Raw genomic sequence first — 19516 nt, 5'->3', positions numbered from 1 at the left:
GTAGATCATCAACGACAACGCAATCAATTGTTATAATGACCTCATTTCTTTGCATAGTGCAACAAAAAATATTTGTAATGTATGCACATCTTGTACTCCAATGACATCCCAGAAACATTTAAGTGAAAGTGACCAAAGCAGTTAGTCTGTCGCTCCGCCGAGGTTTTCCCCAGGTTTCCCTACGGCCGCGCCAAATGGGGAGCGAACAGGCACCCCTGGGACTTCAAGCTTATGGACTAACTCGTGATTGTATACCTTTGAACACCGCAAAAGTTGCAAACCTAAAAAGAAGCAGCCAAAATGAAATTAATTAACAAATTTAGCAACAATTAATGAATTGTTCACATGCGTATAAGTACGATTAAAGTCCACGTTATGCACAGGCATCACAAGGTCCGTTGAACTATGCAGTAGCATCAACTCTCATAACTGGTGTTTGTTTGATGTTTTTTGACGTTATTATTGTAATATTTGTTGTTATTTGTTGTTATGAGAGCTGTATGGTTAATAAGGCGACGGACACTTGTGTCAGTGTTCGTGGCAGCGTTCAATGCTGTTGCACGTGCGGCTGCAGCAGCGCGAAGTCTCGCTCGCTCCCAGCGGGACTTTAACTTTTTGCTGGACTTAGAATATTTCACACTGCCAGCCGCGCGTTATCCCGGACGGGAGCACTAGCCGTACTAGGTGCTCCCGTCCGCTGTGTGCTAAGTCCGCGGCTGGCGCGCTGCCACGATTACATAAGCCAGCGTCGAGCGCTGGGGTCAAAGGTCAAACTGATAAGAACTTTAACATGGAACATGCTGTTGCATCCTCTATGCCAACAGATATATATATACACACACACTGATTTAATATTATTGTGCACTTTTAATTTGTAAGAGGTGATCCCGATTTCATGTCCGCCTTCCTCGAATTAACTTGCATTCAAGTAATTTACAGTTCGACAATCGCAGCGGCCGATGCAGCCAATGATGCCATTGTGTGGCGATATTAACTTATGAAAAATTAGCGGAAGCGGAAAACTCGCCCGCTATTAACATAATATTAATTTTTCTCTACAGCCGCCCGACGTTGCAGAAAATACCTAGCTTTAAGATTCTTATTTTCAGTACCATAGCCGACAGCCAGAGCCAGGTCTCCGACTACGTGACAATAATTAACGGAGGTAAGAAAAAATACTCTCGCGCGTGTGTGGGCCGCAATTGTAATTAATAACTAAAGATCTTTTGCTTTAAAGTGAGCTGACTAGCCGAGGAAATTAATATGAAAAGTTTATTACATTGTTCAGCTTATATGCTCATGTTTTAAGATTCAGCGAGTCTAACATTCATTAACGTAACAAATAATTTGAGATTAATATTGTTAAAAAGGAGAACTTCAGGAAAGCATTTAACCGTAAACCAAAATTAAATGAAATATCATTTTTATTAAGGCCCACCACGTAAGTCGGCAACAATAATAAAAAAAATAATAATAATAATAATAATAATAATAATAATAATAATATATTAAATTACGACGGCCGACGGACGTGAGACAGGCCATCTAACCCACAGTGCCTGGATGGGAGAATGGGAGAGTGGCTATGCCATCCTGACCAACCTAACATTGCTCCTGCAACTCACAATAATGGATAGTTGCCAAAACACCATTAGAACTTCAATATGAGTAAAAGTACTAGAGTATCTAAGTGACAAGAACTGTAATACAGAAAGAAGCTAGGCACTCATGTCATATGGTAGTAACTGCCTTTGAGATGATCTCCACTAAAAAATTATGGCTATTGATTCACTTTTATATGATTAGAACTATTTTTTTTTAATTTTAGTTTGGTCAGAAGGAGGAAATTGTCAAAAACTTAGGAATACTTTAATTCTTCTTTATGTGGCTACTGACTACTTAACCCTTTAACTGTATAGAGAACTGTTCAGTTTACTGCTTCTACTGTTAATGTTTCACCAAGGACTTCCCGTAGCTATTTTCATACTATTAGCCATTTTTCTTTTTTGAAATTTACTTATTTCATTTTTTCCTCACTTCATTTCCAGACAAATTAAATTTTGTGCTCTGTGAAATAGTGAGATTCTGAAGATGGAAACAAAATACAAATGAGCAAAAAACAGCACATTATTAATGCATACTTTTAAATTTTATAAAGACAATAACATTGTTTGAAAATGTCAATTTTTTTATTTGACGCACACCATGTGTGGATTAAACCATAATACAAGTGGCATCAGAAAGAAATCTGTTTCCCTAACAAGAAATAATGATAATGTTATTCTCAAGCTCTGAAAATTGCTATTTATAAAGTAAAGTTATTTGTGTTTTGTTAAATACATAGATGTGTTGTTGTGTTTGTTGCTTGCATTTGTATCGGCATTTTGATAATTGTACAAATTTGAATAGTATGTACAACAACAAGAAATTCGGAATTCTTTTACAAATTAACATTAAAAACACTGCTATAATCTCAGTACATGGAAATTGTATGTATATACTAAGAAGCTACGAACGTCTATCCAGAGACAAGTTACACTTCCATCTCAAATGCCAGCATCTGATTTTTATGTACACATCATTTCTCTTTATAATTAAAAAATACAATGACAATGCAGAAAGGATAGATTGCTACTCATCTTATAGAGGTGGCATTGAGTCTCACCATATAGAGGAGGCATTGAGTTGCAGACAGACACAGTAAAAAGACTGCTAAAATATTAAAGCTCTCAGACAAAGACTTTCTTCTGCAGTGAAAAACACACATACATTGACACAATCTCAATTTACACATGCATGGCCACTGTCTCAAGGTGCTAAAGCCTGACTATCTGTGTGTTTTCTACTGCAGCAGAACAATTCTGTCCAAAAGATTTAAATATTAGCAGTCTTTTTCACTGTGCCTGCCTGCAACTCAAAATCTCCTCTCTACAGTGAATAGCAATCTATCCTTCCATGTTGTTGTTATTCCAATCTGCACTTTCCACTGTTTGTTAAAAAATACTTTACATTTATACATCTCAGTGACACATTCTTTGGCCAAATAGATCATCAATATCATTGCATTCTGTTTTATTCATTTTGCTCACATGGTCTTTGGTAACAGATGATACAAATTTGACATACTTGTTACAAACTACCCACTCGTCCATCTTTTCTCTCATTGTTCCATCCAAAATGAAATGAGTGTTTCTCACAGTGAACATCAATAAACAACTGAGTTGTAGGATACAACAACCAACAGGTATAACAGAAATATGTATCATTAAATAATTTGGAATGCAAACTGGTTACCACTTGTATTTAACTGAAAAGAATTATAACACACAATCTAACAAAAAGAGGGTAGCTGAAAGTATGAACATAATCTCCCAACTGCCTAGATTTCACCCACTTTAAAAACATTTCAATAAAAACAATAAAAACTGATAAAAAATCTCAACATTCACAACAATAAAATAATTTCATACAGCCTATTTTAAAATGCAGCATGCAAATTAGTGTTACAATAACAGTGATATTTACAAAATAACCACAGAAAGCTATTGGCACATCAGGAGTCTTTGGATAACAACAAGCCTAAAGTATAAAAACTGGGTATAGCACCTACATGAAACTATGATTAAATATTGCAGAGCACTACAATGACGATGAAGATAATGGAAATATCTGATTTTTTCAAAAACATTCAGTGATAAACTTATAACTGGATTGTATCAAAACTTCTGTACATAAAGGTGAAAAATTAACTCTGCAGATTCTCATCTAATGCCATGTTTGGTCAATTTACATAGTAATAACAATAACATAGTGCTCACACTTTCAATGTCTTCCATTAATTAACTGTACAAAATTCCTGATCAAACTGAAATTCATTCACAGAAAACATTCATCTTGTGATCTATTTTACAGACTTATCTACACACAATCTGCACCTCAACAGTTTCCCAGGCGGCAGGTTAACTATACACTATCTTCTATAAAATACCGTTTGTAATCAGTAGAATCTTGTGTGCATCTACTTGTCTAAGTAATTTATTCTTATCGGAATTCTCTGTTGTAAAATGAAAGAGTTAACTAAATACAGTTCTGAATAAACGGGGAAAAATAACTAAATTAAGATTAGAAATAAACTGAAAAATGGAAAGATCCATTTTGGAAATTAAAATAACTTCAAATTTTATAGTACCGAGCATACTGTTTGGTAAACAGGAATGGAATGACCAGTATAACAAATACATCAGTTTCTTATGATGGACATTTTTCAATAAATTGCTAACATGATGACTATTGCACAATAAAAGCAAGAGTAGGCTTGAAAGTAAATACAAGTTGTACGATACAGAAACTTTCTGCCATGGCATGACAAATGCAAACTTTTCTGGCACAACCAAAACTGCCAGAACGAAGAAGAAGAAGAATGCAAGACCAGAGAAGGCAGTGAGACAACATCGCCATGTTAAGAGTGGCATCTAGCCGAAGTGAATATAAGCACCGCTCCTGCCAGCCTCAGCTGGAAATTAGTGGACAGTATTCACAGATATTAGCATGGCCTAGCTGAGAGTGCTACGATAGCAGTTTTTAGTGATCCACAAACAGTGTGTCAAACTTGCATGATCTCTGTATATAGCCAAGGACTCTGATTTATGTTGCATGTCGCCCATCACTTGCAACACTATTGTAAATACACGTTAAGTACTGTCAATTTGCTTTATTGAAACAAAACTACTAATGTCATTTGCTTGAACTGTTGTACAGCATTCCGAGAATGCAGCATCCTTTAGGCACCCTATATGAGACGAGTGGGCAAGACCCCACACAAACTAGTAGTCTGCCCCAAAAGTTATATAAGGAATCAAATCATATAAACTGTTCTACATGTAAGGAATAAAGGTACGTTTAACACCAATTAGGTTTACTCATGGGTAGAAAAATAGTTAAACACTGATATGATTACCTGCATAACTCAAGTAAAGATGACAGCATTAGGAATGATAATAGTGAGCAAGAATGCCCATACGATAGTTCAAGAAGTATTTTTAATATTTTGGATGATGAAAGGTGACTTATAAGTAGCCATTATAAAGTTCCAATTCTAGCCTTGTTAAAAACCTGCATAATACTGACTTTTAAATAATTTTTTTAAATGAAAAACCTGATTACACCATATTTTTTATTTTCCTTGAAAGCTGGGGTGGGAGGGGGGAGGGGAGGATTCAAGCCCCCTCGGTATCGGTGCCCTTGACAGTAAGAATAAAAATGTCTTGGTATATCAAATTGGAAAAAACATATCACTCTGTTCATTTTGCTCAGTTTGTTGTAAAAGCATCCTCCTTACAAAGGCCTTTATGAATTCAGATTTCTTAAACTGAAATCACAATTTCTTTCAAAACATCTACAGGAAATTTGAGGACCAATAGTAGAAAGGCAAATAACAGTATATCTTCAAATATCCATAGTTAAAAAAAATCATCATCTTACAATGTTCTATCAAGACAAGCAGTTAACACAGTGTTTTAGTTTGCAAAGGAAATGTGGGATAATAAAGTAGAGTGCACTGACTTTTTTCTAGAAACCAATTAATACAAATGATAGAACAACATACAGGAAAACAAATACATTTGCTGGAATAGATAGCTTAAGCAAGATTAAAAAAAAAAAAACTGTGGAATGTACCCCATGAAGTCACTAGGATTGCAGCATTTTTTTTTTTCTTAAATCTCCCAGATTTGTCTGTCGTTCTTGGGCTTTTTGTCATCTTATAATCTTGGTCAGCATTTTCTCCAACACCATGCACATGATATGCATGTAGTCTGTGAGTTGATAGCACTTACACTTCATAATATATTTACATTCACCAACATTCAGGTCTCAAGAAAACTATCATACTATCTACATTTCAAGTAGTACACTGTGGCACATATATCTGTCACAAGAAAGTTTCACTAGTTATTTCAGATTTCACAGTCAGTCATACACAGCTGAAAATGAAGACAAGTGGATGCAGGAAAATAGCTTCTCATACTAGTTAGAATGTCAAAAATGGTTCAAATGGCTCTGAGCACTATGGGACTTAACATCTATGGTCATCAGTCCCCTAGAACTTAGAACTACTTAAACCTAACTAAGCTAAGGACAGCACACAACATCCAGCCATCACGAGGCAGAGAAAATCCCTGACCCCGCCAGGAATCGAACCCGGGAACCCGGGCGTGGGAAGTGAGAATGCTACGGCACAACCACGAGACGCAGGCAATTAGAATGTCTCCCAATAATTAAAGGCCAAAAGTATGAAGATGATAAAATGTCCAACATAAGATAAAAATGTCTTTTCTGGTTCACAAACTGATTTGCTTCTTCTTCAAAATACTAATAATGCAATCTATAGTAATTTAAGTGTGCCTGTATGTGAACTACAATGAAATCTCCACAGAGAGATCATTTGTTCTGAACAAACTCCAGAGAAATCTATAAAATAATAAACCTCAAAATATTATTCTTAAAAAACAGGTTCACCAAGATTTCTTGTAAAAATAAAAAGATTTAATTACTGATCCAAGCAAATCTGATTTTTAAGAATAATATAACAATTCAGATAGTTCCCAACAGTTGACACAATGTCAAACATATATGAATCTTGGAAAGCCTTAAAAAACCTAGTGATGAATCAAATAAATGGTGAATCTCAAGTGATGAACAGCCTACTGCCACCAGTGTGCTGTTTTCCAATACAATCAAAAAACTCTTGCCACTATGGATAAATTTTCATTTGGGTGTATCTAAATTAATCAAAGAAGACAATCACTTCATAAAAATGTATATTTCTACAAATACATCACTGAAAAATTGGAACTGCATACATGGTGATGTGATGGTCGATACTTTTTGCACTCTTCATAGCCAATGCTCAATATACCATCTTTTTATGATTCTACACAACGGTATAACTGTTTATTTTTCCACTAGACTACTACTGCCAAGTTTATATTGAAGAGTGTATTATTTAAAAAACAAACTTCTAAGGCCAAAAATTCCTGATATTAACACTCTAAAATTTGTGACAAATAGGAGACATGTGACTGAAGAAAGAGGGGCTAACAAGTCATGAAATAAAATATTAGTTGAAAAATTCATACCAAAAAAATCCATTAGGTGACTGTGGAACTGATGTGTCTTGTATTTAATGACATGAGTAGTTATTAAATGTAACATTCAGATATTTACAATTTCAATGTTCTGTTATATAATTTTCAGTGAGTGCATACTTTATTGAGCAATGGAGGAAAATAATGTAACCTTAAACTTTTTTATTGTGTTGGTTGGTTGTCAAACATCAAAGAGCAATTCATATGAAACATATTGAAATATCAAATTATTATCCTTACTTCTGACTACTCTCCAATGTAACACAAAAGACAGGACATAAAAACTAAAGAACAGAGCAAAAATAGAGCAAACTTCCATAGTTCCATATCTACAAGTGCAGAATATTGTTGATGTGTATCAGCTGAAAAAATATACTAGATATCATTTTTTTAATTCAATGTAACGAATATCAATGTGTTTGCAGGTGTGTTATGATTATCACATTTGTGCTCAATAGTTTTAATTAAATTCATTGTAGGCTGGAGGTCAGTACAATGTGGTAAGATGACATACATCACATAACACACAGAATGAAAAATGAGTTTAGTTTCCCTCCTAGTCTTTTGTATAGTCTTTTATACTACAAATATATAAACAGAAGAGAACAATTGCAGAATAAATATTCTTCTTAGAGTATGAAAATATGTTGTGAATACTACATGTAGGACCACTGCACAATACACAGAAATTAAATGCTGCTGCAGACTCTTATCTTATAAACTCTCTAGTTATAACAAATAACTGTTTACATTAACATTTTCTACAGACTGAATTCAGAATTAAAAACAATGAATCTTCACTGTCTAAGCATAACAAGTGAAATTCAAACGAAAAGTATAGGAGATGATGCTCAAATATAGAAAAAGATTTACAGTAGATAAGCTCACACATAGCAAAGCAGAGCAAAAAAGAATTTAAAGAAAGAAAGAAAGAGAGAGAGAGATTCTGTAAAAATACAAGAAATACAATGTGATTTCACTCATTAATATCATATATCAGTCTTTTCTTCCACAGTTGCCTTATATCCAAAAAATTTAAAAGCAAACTGACCTAAGATGCTGACATTGTTACTAGGTGCTGCGTGGTATCAAAAGAATTGGAAGAGTATATAAATTTAATCACAAGACTAAATGTTTTCATTGAAAATACAGCCACTACACTACTGTGGACTCTATTTACAGTATACAGTAAGTTATGCATTAGCCAGCATTAAACTAGACACTGGTGGCTATTAAACAATGCTCACAATGAGAACAGCTGGCCAAGGGCCCTGCTTTTATTTATTTAGTTTTTAATTCAGCTTGTTTCAAGGACAAGTAAATGCACACAGGATAAAAGAAACTACAAACTTCAAAGTTGTATTTAAGATATGTAAGCTATTAAACCTATACAGAAGTCCTGATATGGCACAATCACAGACATCTGTAGTAATCCACAAATTTTCCTCATTCTTCAATTTCTGCTAAGAGGACATACATCAATTACCAAACAAATTAAACTCACATACATGTACAAATCTTTCTCCACAAAATCAAAAATCTATTGATCACAAGAATTTCACCAGTATACATTACTGTTGCTCCTCAAACACCAGAGCGACTGGAGTCTTTCATCCCAGGAATAATCATTAATGAGCAACCTAGTTTGTACAAAATTGTCACAACAATACTGTGTTATGAATCATTTTCTTATTATCACAGACAGAAGAGTGCATGAATTCACCCATGGCAAAAATCTAACATGACTAGTCATTAGCTCTCAAGGAGTCAACACTGTCTCTTTTTAACTACTCAAAATTTTCACAATAGTTTCTTTACTGGCAAAAAACTCAGTATCATAGTCAGACTTCAAAAGCTGATTAAGACAGCCAAAATTAAAAATTGAAACATGACACTGAACTACAATCAGTTCCTGAATCACCACCTAAACACATTCATATTAATGGCAGATCTATGGCTTAAGAATACTGAACCCTGGAACATACAGAATCTCAGAACACTAAAACGTGATTCATTTCAGTCACATCTGAAATTTTTCTTTCTGCTTAAAATTGAAAACACAGTAACAAATGTTCTGTTATTTCTTACTCTTAAGAAATCACTTTAACAGGTATCAGAGGTATTCATAGGAAATAAAAGAACCTTGGTTTCACAAGGCCTTCCGCATACGCTTTTCAACCATTTACAGGTAACTGTAAGTATATGTTTTGAACTCCAAACTAACATCTTGTATCACCTTTGATGAATCTCCACTTCCTCAATGAGTATTTTTGATTTCACGTTTTGTAGGTTTTAACGTTCCACTGTCAGATGCTTTTTCTGTTATGGGCTCATCTGAAGAAACCTGCTCTTCCACATAATGAGTAATTCCATATGGGCGTAGATGATAAATAAGGTATTCAAGCACATACATGTGATTAGGTGAAACGTAGTGAAAGGAGACTGCACTGTCAGAACAGCACTCCAGGCCCTGTAAAACAAGACATGAAAGCACCAGCAAAAATTAAAATAACAATGTAATGCATATGTAAAGTGTATTATTGTCATGGTGACAATATACTTTATTTATGAACATTCAATGTATTCCTTTTATCAAATTTTTGTAAAACACTGTACATAAGCAATTTTCTCATTGTTCTTAGCATTTTACTAAATTATGGAGAGGGGAGTGGGGAGGAGGAGGAGGAGGAGGAAAGTAGCCAACATCAATAGTTTTAGTAATTATATGCATATCATGTGTTTCTAATCTTTAAGACATGAAATAATATAATTGAAATTTACCTCTTTTGATTCATAATAAATATAGTTCCAGTACCAGAAGTTCTTGTCAGTGTGTCCAGGAATAAGATGATGTTCTGGAACAAATGGAAAGAACCTGCCTCGACCAAGAGAATCTCGTGAATCAGCAGCCTTAACCCCCACAGCTTCTAGACATTTACCTGTAAATTAAATAACTCTAAATACACACATTAAACATGACACAGTAACAACAGAAAAGAAAGTCAGCATAATGCATAGTCAAACAATTACTCTGGCTGCTATCTGTATTAAACAATGGCCACTTCAAAGCCAACATTAACTACTTTGTATCTATACATATGACTAAACTGAAGTGCCCCTTTCCATTTTTCTGTCAGTAAATAAAGGCCAGTCTTGAGAACTACTGTAGGGATTTTTATACAGCTTTCATTAATAGACAGTTTGACTGACATGTCATCCAGCTGTAGATAGTGTTACTGTGCAAAGCCAGGGCATGTCACTTTTGAATATACTATTTTTCCTAACCGCTGACAATTTGATCCCTCTTTTTTCTCTTCACTGTCACCCAATTTAAAAGATTCTTGCCTCATTTTGACAATGAGCATTGTATAGAACCTTACCTTACAAAATTAAATTTATTGTACATTAATGAAAAGCATGTACCTACTATCAAAACTAAAATAGAAAATACAGTAAATTACATGTAAATGACAGAATTGAAATTTTTCAACAAAATTTTTCTTCATTGTGTGAAACATTTTTACATGCCTTGTGAGATGATGATGATGATGTTTGGTTTGTGGGGTGCTCAACTCAGCGGTCATCAGCACCCGGCCTTGTCAGATGTTACACTGTCTTAATGAATCACTATAATACTAGATGCAGTGCCACAAATTAACCAAGTTAACAGATATTGCAAAACTCACCTCCCACATAAAGAGAAGATGTTGCTAACTTGACTGCTGTGGGTTTAAGTGGTAAATGGCCTCCTCCACAACCATTCAATTATTTGACTATACAGCTATTTTTTTTAACTTACTAGCAAAAACCCAATAAAGATTAGCCTATACATATCAAAAGACTAATGGTTGATGGTAGATGTATAAGCTCGATCTTTAGAGTGATGTACTTCATTGTGCTATGTTTGATCTTATTAGGCACTCTTGAATTCATATGTTGGTCACTTTGTCAGATAGCTTTGTTATGGTCCTGTGTTTCATGCAGACTTGGGAGCCTTCATTAGCACTGAGATTCTGAGTTCAGTTATTGACAGCCACTAGGTGCCTAAGGATGGACTTAAAAATTCCAAAACTGACTGCATGTGAGCTAGTAAATTTTCAGGACATCCCTGTATGGACAAGCAAATTAAATGAGTAGAAGTTAAGAGGTGATGTTAGCAGCAAATATTCCACGCACTATCTGGTTAATTTTTTGCGACATAGTATTGTGACATCTGCTTACATGCACTTTAGTTACAGATAGAGCACTTCTACTGCTCCTGAAATCCTTTTGGCTGGCTCCTAACCTATAGCGGATTCAGTGGAACTGTACATGGAGTTCCAAGACTTCTGATCGCAGTTTCTTCCCTTATCATTCTGTATCTATATCTACATGAATACTCTACAAGATATTGTACAGCGCATGCCTTTGCATCTATGGACCAAATACAAAAAGGGTTTTTGATATTGGTCTGAACAAGCTAAGGAGTGACATTCCCAATCTCAACAAGAAGCAAACAACTAGTCACTGGAAACGTATATTAGTTGCACAGTAAATAGGGCCTATAATGAGATTCACCAAATACTTAGCTTACTGATGTGTCGCCCACAACTGGGATAGGAATGGGTGGAAAAGTTTCTAATACAAATGTAGAACTAGTGTTTCAACTGTGATTAAGCGCATGCAGAATAATATGGCCAGTAGATGTGCTATTGGCTGTGCAAGTGTGAGGAGAGTGGTAGTGATGGGAGCTGCAAGGGGGGTGGGGGAATGCTGAGTGCTACGAGACATTGTTTTCCCACTTCCAACACTGACAGGTGCACATCTTGCCATGTTTCTCAAATAATTTTACAGAAACTACTGGGTATTTTTTATTGATATTTTTATTTTTGATTTTACAGGGTGTATACGTGGACAAGAAAAAAAAATCCCGGATTTTTCCCGGAATTCCCAGTTAAAAATGCACTTCTCCTGGGTGAAAACACGCTTTTTCCATGTTAAGTGACACTATATTTTCCCTTATCAATCCCTTGGATGGTTATGGTTTTATACATGGGTGTAGAATTTCCCGGAACTTTAGAAAACGAAACTCAGGGAAAAAGACACGTCTTGGAAATATCTTTGATGTGCAGCAACCTATACGCTGCGTATTTTCGTATTACAAAAATATACATTGGAATTCCACCACACACTACATGTTACTTTCCGATTCATTGAAATCGCAATTGCGATGCGCTTTTGTTAGTCAGTCATAGCTCATGACACGAGATCTCGCCACCTGATGACAGCGGATATTCAGAGCATACGACACGTGATGTAGTCAGCCAACAGCACCATCAATGTTAAGTAGCATGAACACACAAACAGGGAAAGTTAATAGTTTAAATTAAAATACATAGTGTTGCTACAAGAAAAGCAAAGCTTTCACATATGATATTGGTCTCAAGCTGCAAGAGACGCTAAGGTTTCGCATATAATGTTGATCTTTTTTGCGAGTGTTACACTTCAAGATATATCACACAAATGTGCCAGTAAAATTTTTAGTGATGACATAAATGTCTGATCTTCAGGGCTCGAAATTCTTCTAAATGGCTCGTCATCAAAGAGTTGATTTTTAAATGAGAGTCAAATGCTCCGAGATACATGGTACATTCTTGCACATAGTTCAACTCATGTAAAAGGGTATTTACTTTGAAAGTAATGCTTTTCAGACCACTATTCGCAATATTTTCCCGCGACCTGTTAGAAATAGGTTCGTTTCAGCAGTTGCCAGAGAGAACAGATAACAGGCGACATGCGCAGTTTTCATGACGAAGGAAGATAGTATGTACGTACGTATAAAACATTATGTCATAAAAGAAACAAGACATCAGACGATACTCCAAGAGCATCGGAATTTCGTGAACCATATTAAAACGTGCACATTTAAAGTGCATAGTGCATATTCGTATGTCCAGATTCCCAATGAAGTAGACCTTGACCTGATATTAAGCTTTTCAGTGTGGTTTTCGGGATGTAAATTTTCTTGGAGCACTAGTACTGTATTATAATATGTTTGGTTCTTTATTATGACATAATGCCATACGTGCCAGAAAATGAAAACGTGCACTCGAAATGCAGCGAACAGTTGAAACTAGCCAATACTGTGTAATTAAACATATTGTTTTAAATACATTCACTGGCTCTGCGGAAAAGGTTAATAAAAGTCAAATTTCTTTAGCAAAAAAACAAAAATAACTTCATTGTTCTGAAGGCCATTAATGCTTGACTGTCAGAAAGGTAGAAATAAAATAAAATCTGAAACTAATGACTTATTTTAGCCTTCCGTAATTATGTGAATGTATTTTAATTCACTTGATAGCTCCCGGCCACAGATTTCCGTTTTGTTTCATTTGACGTGAGAGTAAACGAAGGGGAAACCAAAATCACTAAATGTTAACACAGGTCACGTGGAGACTACCCACTATAACTGCTCTGCAGATCAGCCCCCCGGATCTACGATATTTGCAAACCGGGTCAATACTTAAAAAAAAAAAAAAGAGTTTTGAATTTTCAAAAATATGTTCACCTTGTAGCGCACATCTTTCTGAAAAGTCTGAAACATATGTGTTCGAGGAAATGTAAGACATATTATTTGGTCTTAAGCATGCCAAAGTGTAGTGCCACACCTCTTCATAAAGCATTCTTCTACCGCACGTCACTGTATTTCGCTTGTGGAATTGAAAAATGTATATTTTGTAATAGATGCCATCAAACTATATTCAGGACAGTGGAAATTGAAATTTCCTGTGGTGCCTCTCCTGCTCCCAGTCGGCGGTTTGACAGCCTGCCCCTCTTAAAAATTTAGAACTTAACAGCAGATGGGATTATTTGTAATCGGAAGAACAAGAACTCCTCAGAAAATTTGAACTCTGTATTGCTTATTAGCTAACAACTTGTGTTTTGTGTGACATAAAATTAAATATAGGGTACACAAAACAAATAAAGATAGGAGATAAGCAAGAAATTACACATTTCTTCAATCTTTAGCTCCTAGCATTTTTTTTCTCTCTAATCCTGCTACAGCTTTACATGGCATTCTTTCCTTTCTGTGAAAGAATCTATTCCTAATCAAAGTTCGTCAAACGCGTTGATATGTGAAAAATCGAAATGTCGTTTTCTAACACTGAAAAACTGTTAACACAAATAATACCCAAGTCTGGTGTGGTTTCTTGATCTGATTACGTCTATTTTGTCACTGTCTGCTAGATAAAACAAAATAGGCCTTTCTAATATGGCAGCAATTTTGTAACACACTAAATAAAGGAGACTGTTTTGGCACAAATGGCCATTTTTATAACACGACAGAATGTAATTCACGAAGTACCAATATCAAATGCCTATTAGGCCTACTACAAGCAAATTGCTTTATGTTAGGAAATATTTTCACATTTCATTCATGCACACCAGTTTCTCAAGCATGAGATCAAAAAGTAGTATTACAAAATTTTTATATAAAATTGAAATCGTCTTATTCTTCCATAATTTGTGTGATGTCCTCATTTCTTCTCCTTCTTTTTTCTAAAGAACAATCTTGCCATCACCAATTCTGTAGCTATTCTTGCCATTGTCAAAATTTGTTCGCCGATTAACTTCATTAACCCTGCCAGAATCACAGGTTTAGTTATTCCGCGACTATTTTCCGGTTAGGCATTATTACATGTTCGTACAAGACGTTTTCCGCGTTACTTCCAGAATAGAACTTAAGCGGCTGCTAGCCGGGGACTGTAATGCTGGTCCTTACTAGTGTAGCAATCTGGTCAAAAATTTTCTGTCAAAATTTGATTTACTTGGATACACCGAGAAGATAATACGTAATCTTGCTCACCTGTTATTCCTGTCAGTCATTTATTTCCATTCTGGTAGTCTGAATCTATGGATTTTGCTAGTAATTATAACAACGCTGATCATTCACAAACCCAACTAAACCATATGATCAGACAGCGATTGGCATTCATCCCCGTACCCTTTTGTCTGCAGAAAGTTTATTTCTAGATGCGACAAGGATTCTCCTGACAGAGACATCACGTACACTATGCATCCATTCAAATTCATCTTATGATTCATTCAGAAATAAACTTAAAATTGGTTCAAAAATTTTCAAAAACCAATAGGGAAGTGTTTCAAAATCATGTGAATAATCGATAGACAAACGTGCGCTGGATTCTAGGCGCTTTGTAAAACAAGTTTTTGCCTCAAGAAAATGAATTTGGCGCCCCTTTTCCCGGTAGCATCTAGCTGCTTGCTGTGACTGCTTGCACAGCCAACAGCCACATTCCTGTAGCCAGAAGCAGGAGAATCTACTACTCAAACGCGACTCAACTGCACATGCGCATGAGCCCTCTCGTAACTGCTAAAAAGAATCTAATATAAACAGTTGTGACTTCACGCTCATTGGAGGCAATTTGTTGTTATGAAGCATTGTATAATCTACCTAAAGCCTTTGGCACATTTTGGAGATGGCAGACGCTTGCATGAGCACTGTGTGTCGTTGTATATGGCGCATTTCCTTTGCAATTTAAGTTATTTTCGTTTTTTTCTCTTGTTTATGTTTTATTGTTGAAGTATTATTCTGCAGTAGCGGGTTACAGTAATATCCTTTGTTAGAGTATCAGTTCTTACCAGTCAAAATTACAAAAATTTAACTGAAAACTAAAACAATGAAAAACTCCCAGAATTTTAAAAAAATCCCGGGTTTTTCCCGGTTTTCTCCCGAATGAAAAAATTCCCGGGTTTTTCCCAGATCTCCCGGTTGTCCCGAGTTGTATACACCCTGTTTTATTTTATTTTTTTTCTCTTCGTTACTTGTAACTTCGTATGTCAGCATATGACAAAGTGCCCATCATTTCATTAATGGTCACAATTATTGTGATATCTTACATTAAGTAACACACTGCACAAAATTCGAAAAGTTTCCAATGAAAAATAAGGGTCACTATGGTTTTATGTTTCTTGCATATTACATCATATTTTGCTGTGGATGAAATTTAGCTAACATATTAAATTCTTCTGTACACTTGGAATGTGGTCTCTTGTCACTAATCTCGAGAAAACTGATTTCATATAGCACACACTTCTGAAAGCTGGAATGTAATGAGAAGCTGCCCTTTCAAAATTGGCACCTTTGCTCCCTCACTTGATCCATCTGTCCACTCACTCGGTGTTGCTTGCAAATTGTGAATGTATGTTTCATTGACATGTATGACAGGTCTACCCTCTTCACAGTACTTTTTTATTTTACTTATAGAGTCAGTATGTTTACTGCGTATTTCTAAATATTCCACAAGCCAGCTTCCTGTAATCTGTTGTTTTGCACCACCTAATAAATATCAGACATGTTGATTATAAACAAAAAATGTGTAATACACGGAAATTAAAAAAACTGGTACACTTGTGGAATAGGTACTGTAATGACAGAACACTTCCCTTAAGAGATGTATCTTGTCTTATTGCGGTAAAAAGTGACTTTATTGTGGGACACTTCAGCAGAATCTAATTGTTCAAAAAAAATATTTTTAAAATCTTTTTGCATTTTTAGATTCTTATTTATGGTATGTTATTACTTGTCCTACAGTTTTATAACAAAAAATGGTAACTGGCACGTAGTAACAGAATTACCAATCACTGAATCTGGATATTCAGATAAATTGTAAAAAGAATGGTTAATGAAGTACAATTTTAATTTTCTTTTGAATTGGTAATTTCTTGCTTTATGCTAGATGGGAGCTGATTGAATATCTTACCACCAGAGTATATGCAGTAAAACCCTGAATTAAGAAACCCACTTTTAACAAACATTTCCATCGGTTCTGGCAAAACTCCCTTAAGAACGTTGTTATTCCTCCCCCACTTTAATGTCGATTTTTATGAATAAATATGAAACTCTCTGCAATTTACAATGCAGTTTTTACACAATTTCTAACATGTCCAAGGAGTTCCTGATTTCCTTCACTTCCACACACATTGTACTTCCATGTCATGTGACAACAGTAGATGGCAATTGATTCCCTTGATTGACATGTACTTAGATCATCGTCTTTTTGGTCAATAATGTTATTTTTCTTGTAGAGATATCATAATATTTGCTGAATGAATCAGAAATTGATTTCTATCTTGCCTAACATGTGATTCAAGGTCACGTGATCTGAAATCACAGTCACTGAGTCTACTTGGGCTTCCCAATATCAGTCATTTCTGTAAATGCTGCTTTTCAGTAACTGTGATTTTTAGTTGTGAGTTTTCACTGTCTAAAATCACAGTTCAAGAATACACAACCTGTACCCCTCCATGCTGCAACTTCTGTGATTTCTGGCACTTCTGCAATTTATCACGGTAGATGTTACACTGTGATTAATCATAGATAGCAACCAACCGTTGCTGCCAAGTACATCCGTTAACTGAGACCAGTGCAACCGAAGAGATTTGTTCTTACTTGTAAAGCGTGCAAAATGAGTGTGATGATGATGTTTGGTTTGTGGGGCGCTCAACTGCGTGGTCATCAGTGCCCGGTGCAAACTGAGTATTTCAACAATGTGTCACTGAGATGATCATGCAGTTTGAAATGAATGATAACTAAATGTGAAACAGACAGTGAATGAATAATGAACATTCCATTTCTCCCCTTATTGAAACTGTATTTGTGTCCCTAAACATTCTGCCAAAATGAGAAAGTTTTGGGTATGTGATTTAAGGTTGATGACACGAAAGTGAAAAGAGGGGTAAGTATAATAGGTTTTCCAGTGAAAAGCTGACATCGGGAATAGTTTAACGACTGTACTTGAAGATACACACAGAAGTTTACCCATGTATTATAATGTTGAAAAAATATCCATTAGTTACACAGTGGACCCCCACCCTGCATTTTTCATAGTTAATGTACAATATATGCATCAAATATTCATCAGATCCCTGTAAGATTATCTAATATACATTCTCCAAGTTCACTTTAGTTTTAGTTTTTATGATGAAAAGTGAATTGTGTGTGTTTAAATATGGCACAAATGTAAATACTAAGCTACACTATAGGAAAAACTGTTAACACAACCTGTACCTGGCATTCAATGAATTTCAATTGAATTATCACCTCTCAACCTACACTGCTGATTCAAGAAGGGGAAAGGGGAGGAGGTCTAATATCACACACTAGTCAAACATATCAGCGTTACTGCAAGGTGAAACACCAAGTGTAAAATTTTCCTTAGAGCAAATTAGTTTGTGGTTCATTTCTCCAACCAGAATTAGGTTATACCTGGTGGTTATAGTTAAACTTTCCCTATTTAACACATTATAACATGGAAAATAATTACCGTACATGCACCAAACTTGGTAGCAATTAATGTCAAGGACATGGGGAAGAGAAATAATGCAGAATCAATTCAACTGAAACACTTTTAATGTGCTGCTACGGTACATCTTACTATTGCATACCAGTACCATTACTGCAACAAAAGGGGTTCAATGTGGCACCCATCAGTGCCCAGAAAAGTCTGAAAGTGTAGGATTGCATTCTGCACAGCAGAATGAAGCATGTCCGTAGGTATGCTGGCTATCTCTATTGATATGCTGTGCTTTATATCAACACAGGGGTGAATGTTCCGCTTGCAAACCCTGTCCTTTGGGTGGCCCCACAACCAGAAATCACAGGAAGTGAGATCAGGTGATCATGCTGGCCAGCATTTAGAAACAATCGGCTGATAATTCAATCAGATCCAAATGTATTTTGGAGAAGCAGGTAAACTCCACGAGCAATGTGCGGTGGGGCCCCATCTTCCATGAAAGCTGTTGAGCTCAATGTGTCTCTCTTCTGTAGGGAGGGTACGACAAGCAGGCAAAGTATATCACAGTAACAGTGGCCAGTCACATGGCTCATCTTTGCTCCCTGAGTGCCAACCTGTTCAAAAAAGAATGGGCCAATGATGAACGTAGCTGTGAAACCACACCATATGGTGATGCATTCACCATACAGAGGAACTTCATGCACACTGACTGGAGGTGAAGACCCACACACTTGGCAATTCTGGGGGTTCACTTCACCTGTCAGAGGCAAATGAGCGTAATCTGTCCTTAGGATGGTCCAGGGTCAGCCCATGCCAACTTCAATCCTTGTAATAAACTGGAGAGCAAAATCCGCATGTTGTGTGTCCTGTGGTGCACGCTGCTGTACGATATGGATCTTGTACGGATACCGTTTGGGAATGGTTTGAAACACCTTCTGCACAGTGGACCACGGGATGTTCAACTGTCGTAACACAGCACACGTACTGCCTGACTATCAGGAATTGCACACAGCTTTGTCTGCCATAGCAACTGTGACTTCATCATGTCCGTAGGTATGCTGGCTATCTCTATTGATA

The 19516-nt window shown here is 35.9% G+C and overlaps 1 protein-coding gene across 7 annotated transcripts in view; it reads right to left on the bottom strand.

The window, feature by feature from the left end:
- Positions 1 to 2187: 2187 nt before the first annotated feature.
- Positions 2188 to 19516, bottom strand: part of LOC126252941 (glycoprotein-N-acetylgalactosamine 3-beta-galactosyltransferase 1-like) — a 508856-nt gene continuing 491527 nt past the window's right edge. For all 7 annotated transcript variants that reach the window (XM_049953946.1, XM_049953944.1, XM_049953947.1 and 4 more), the window contains exons 8-9: positions 9927 to 10084; positions 2188 to 9615 (exon numbers count right to left, since the gene is read on the bottom strand). In XM_049953946.1, the coding sequence (XP_049809903.1) occupies positions 9403 to 9615; positions 9927 to 10084 (371 nt within the window). In that variant the 3' untranslated portion in view covers positions 2188 to 9402. The remainder of the gene's footprint in view (positions 9616 to 9926; positions 10085 to 19516) is intronic.

Source organism: Schistocerca nitens, chromosome 4 (assembly GCF_023898315.1).
Source record: "Schistocerca nitens isolate TAMUIC-IGC-003100 chromosome 4, iqSchNite1.1, whole genome shotgun sequence".
NCBI lineage: Eukaryota > Metazoa > Arthropoda > Insecta > Orthoptera > Acrididae > Schistocerca > Schistocerca nitens.
The sequence above is the reverse complement of the archived record's forward strand: the minus strand, read 5'-3'. Positions and strand labels throughout refer to the sequence as shown.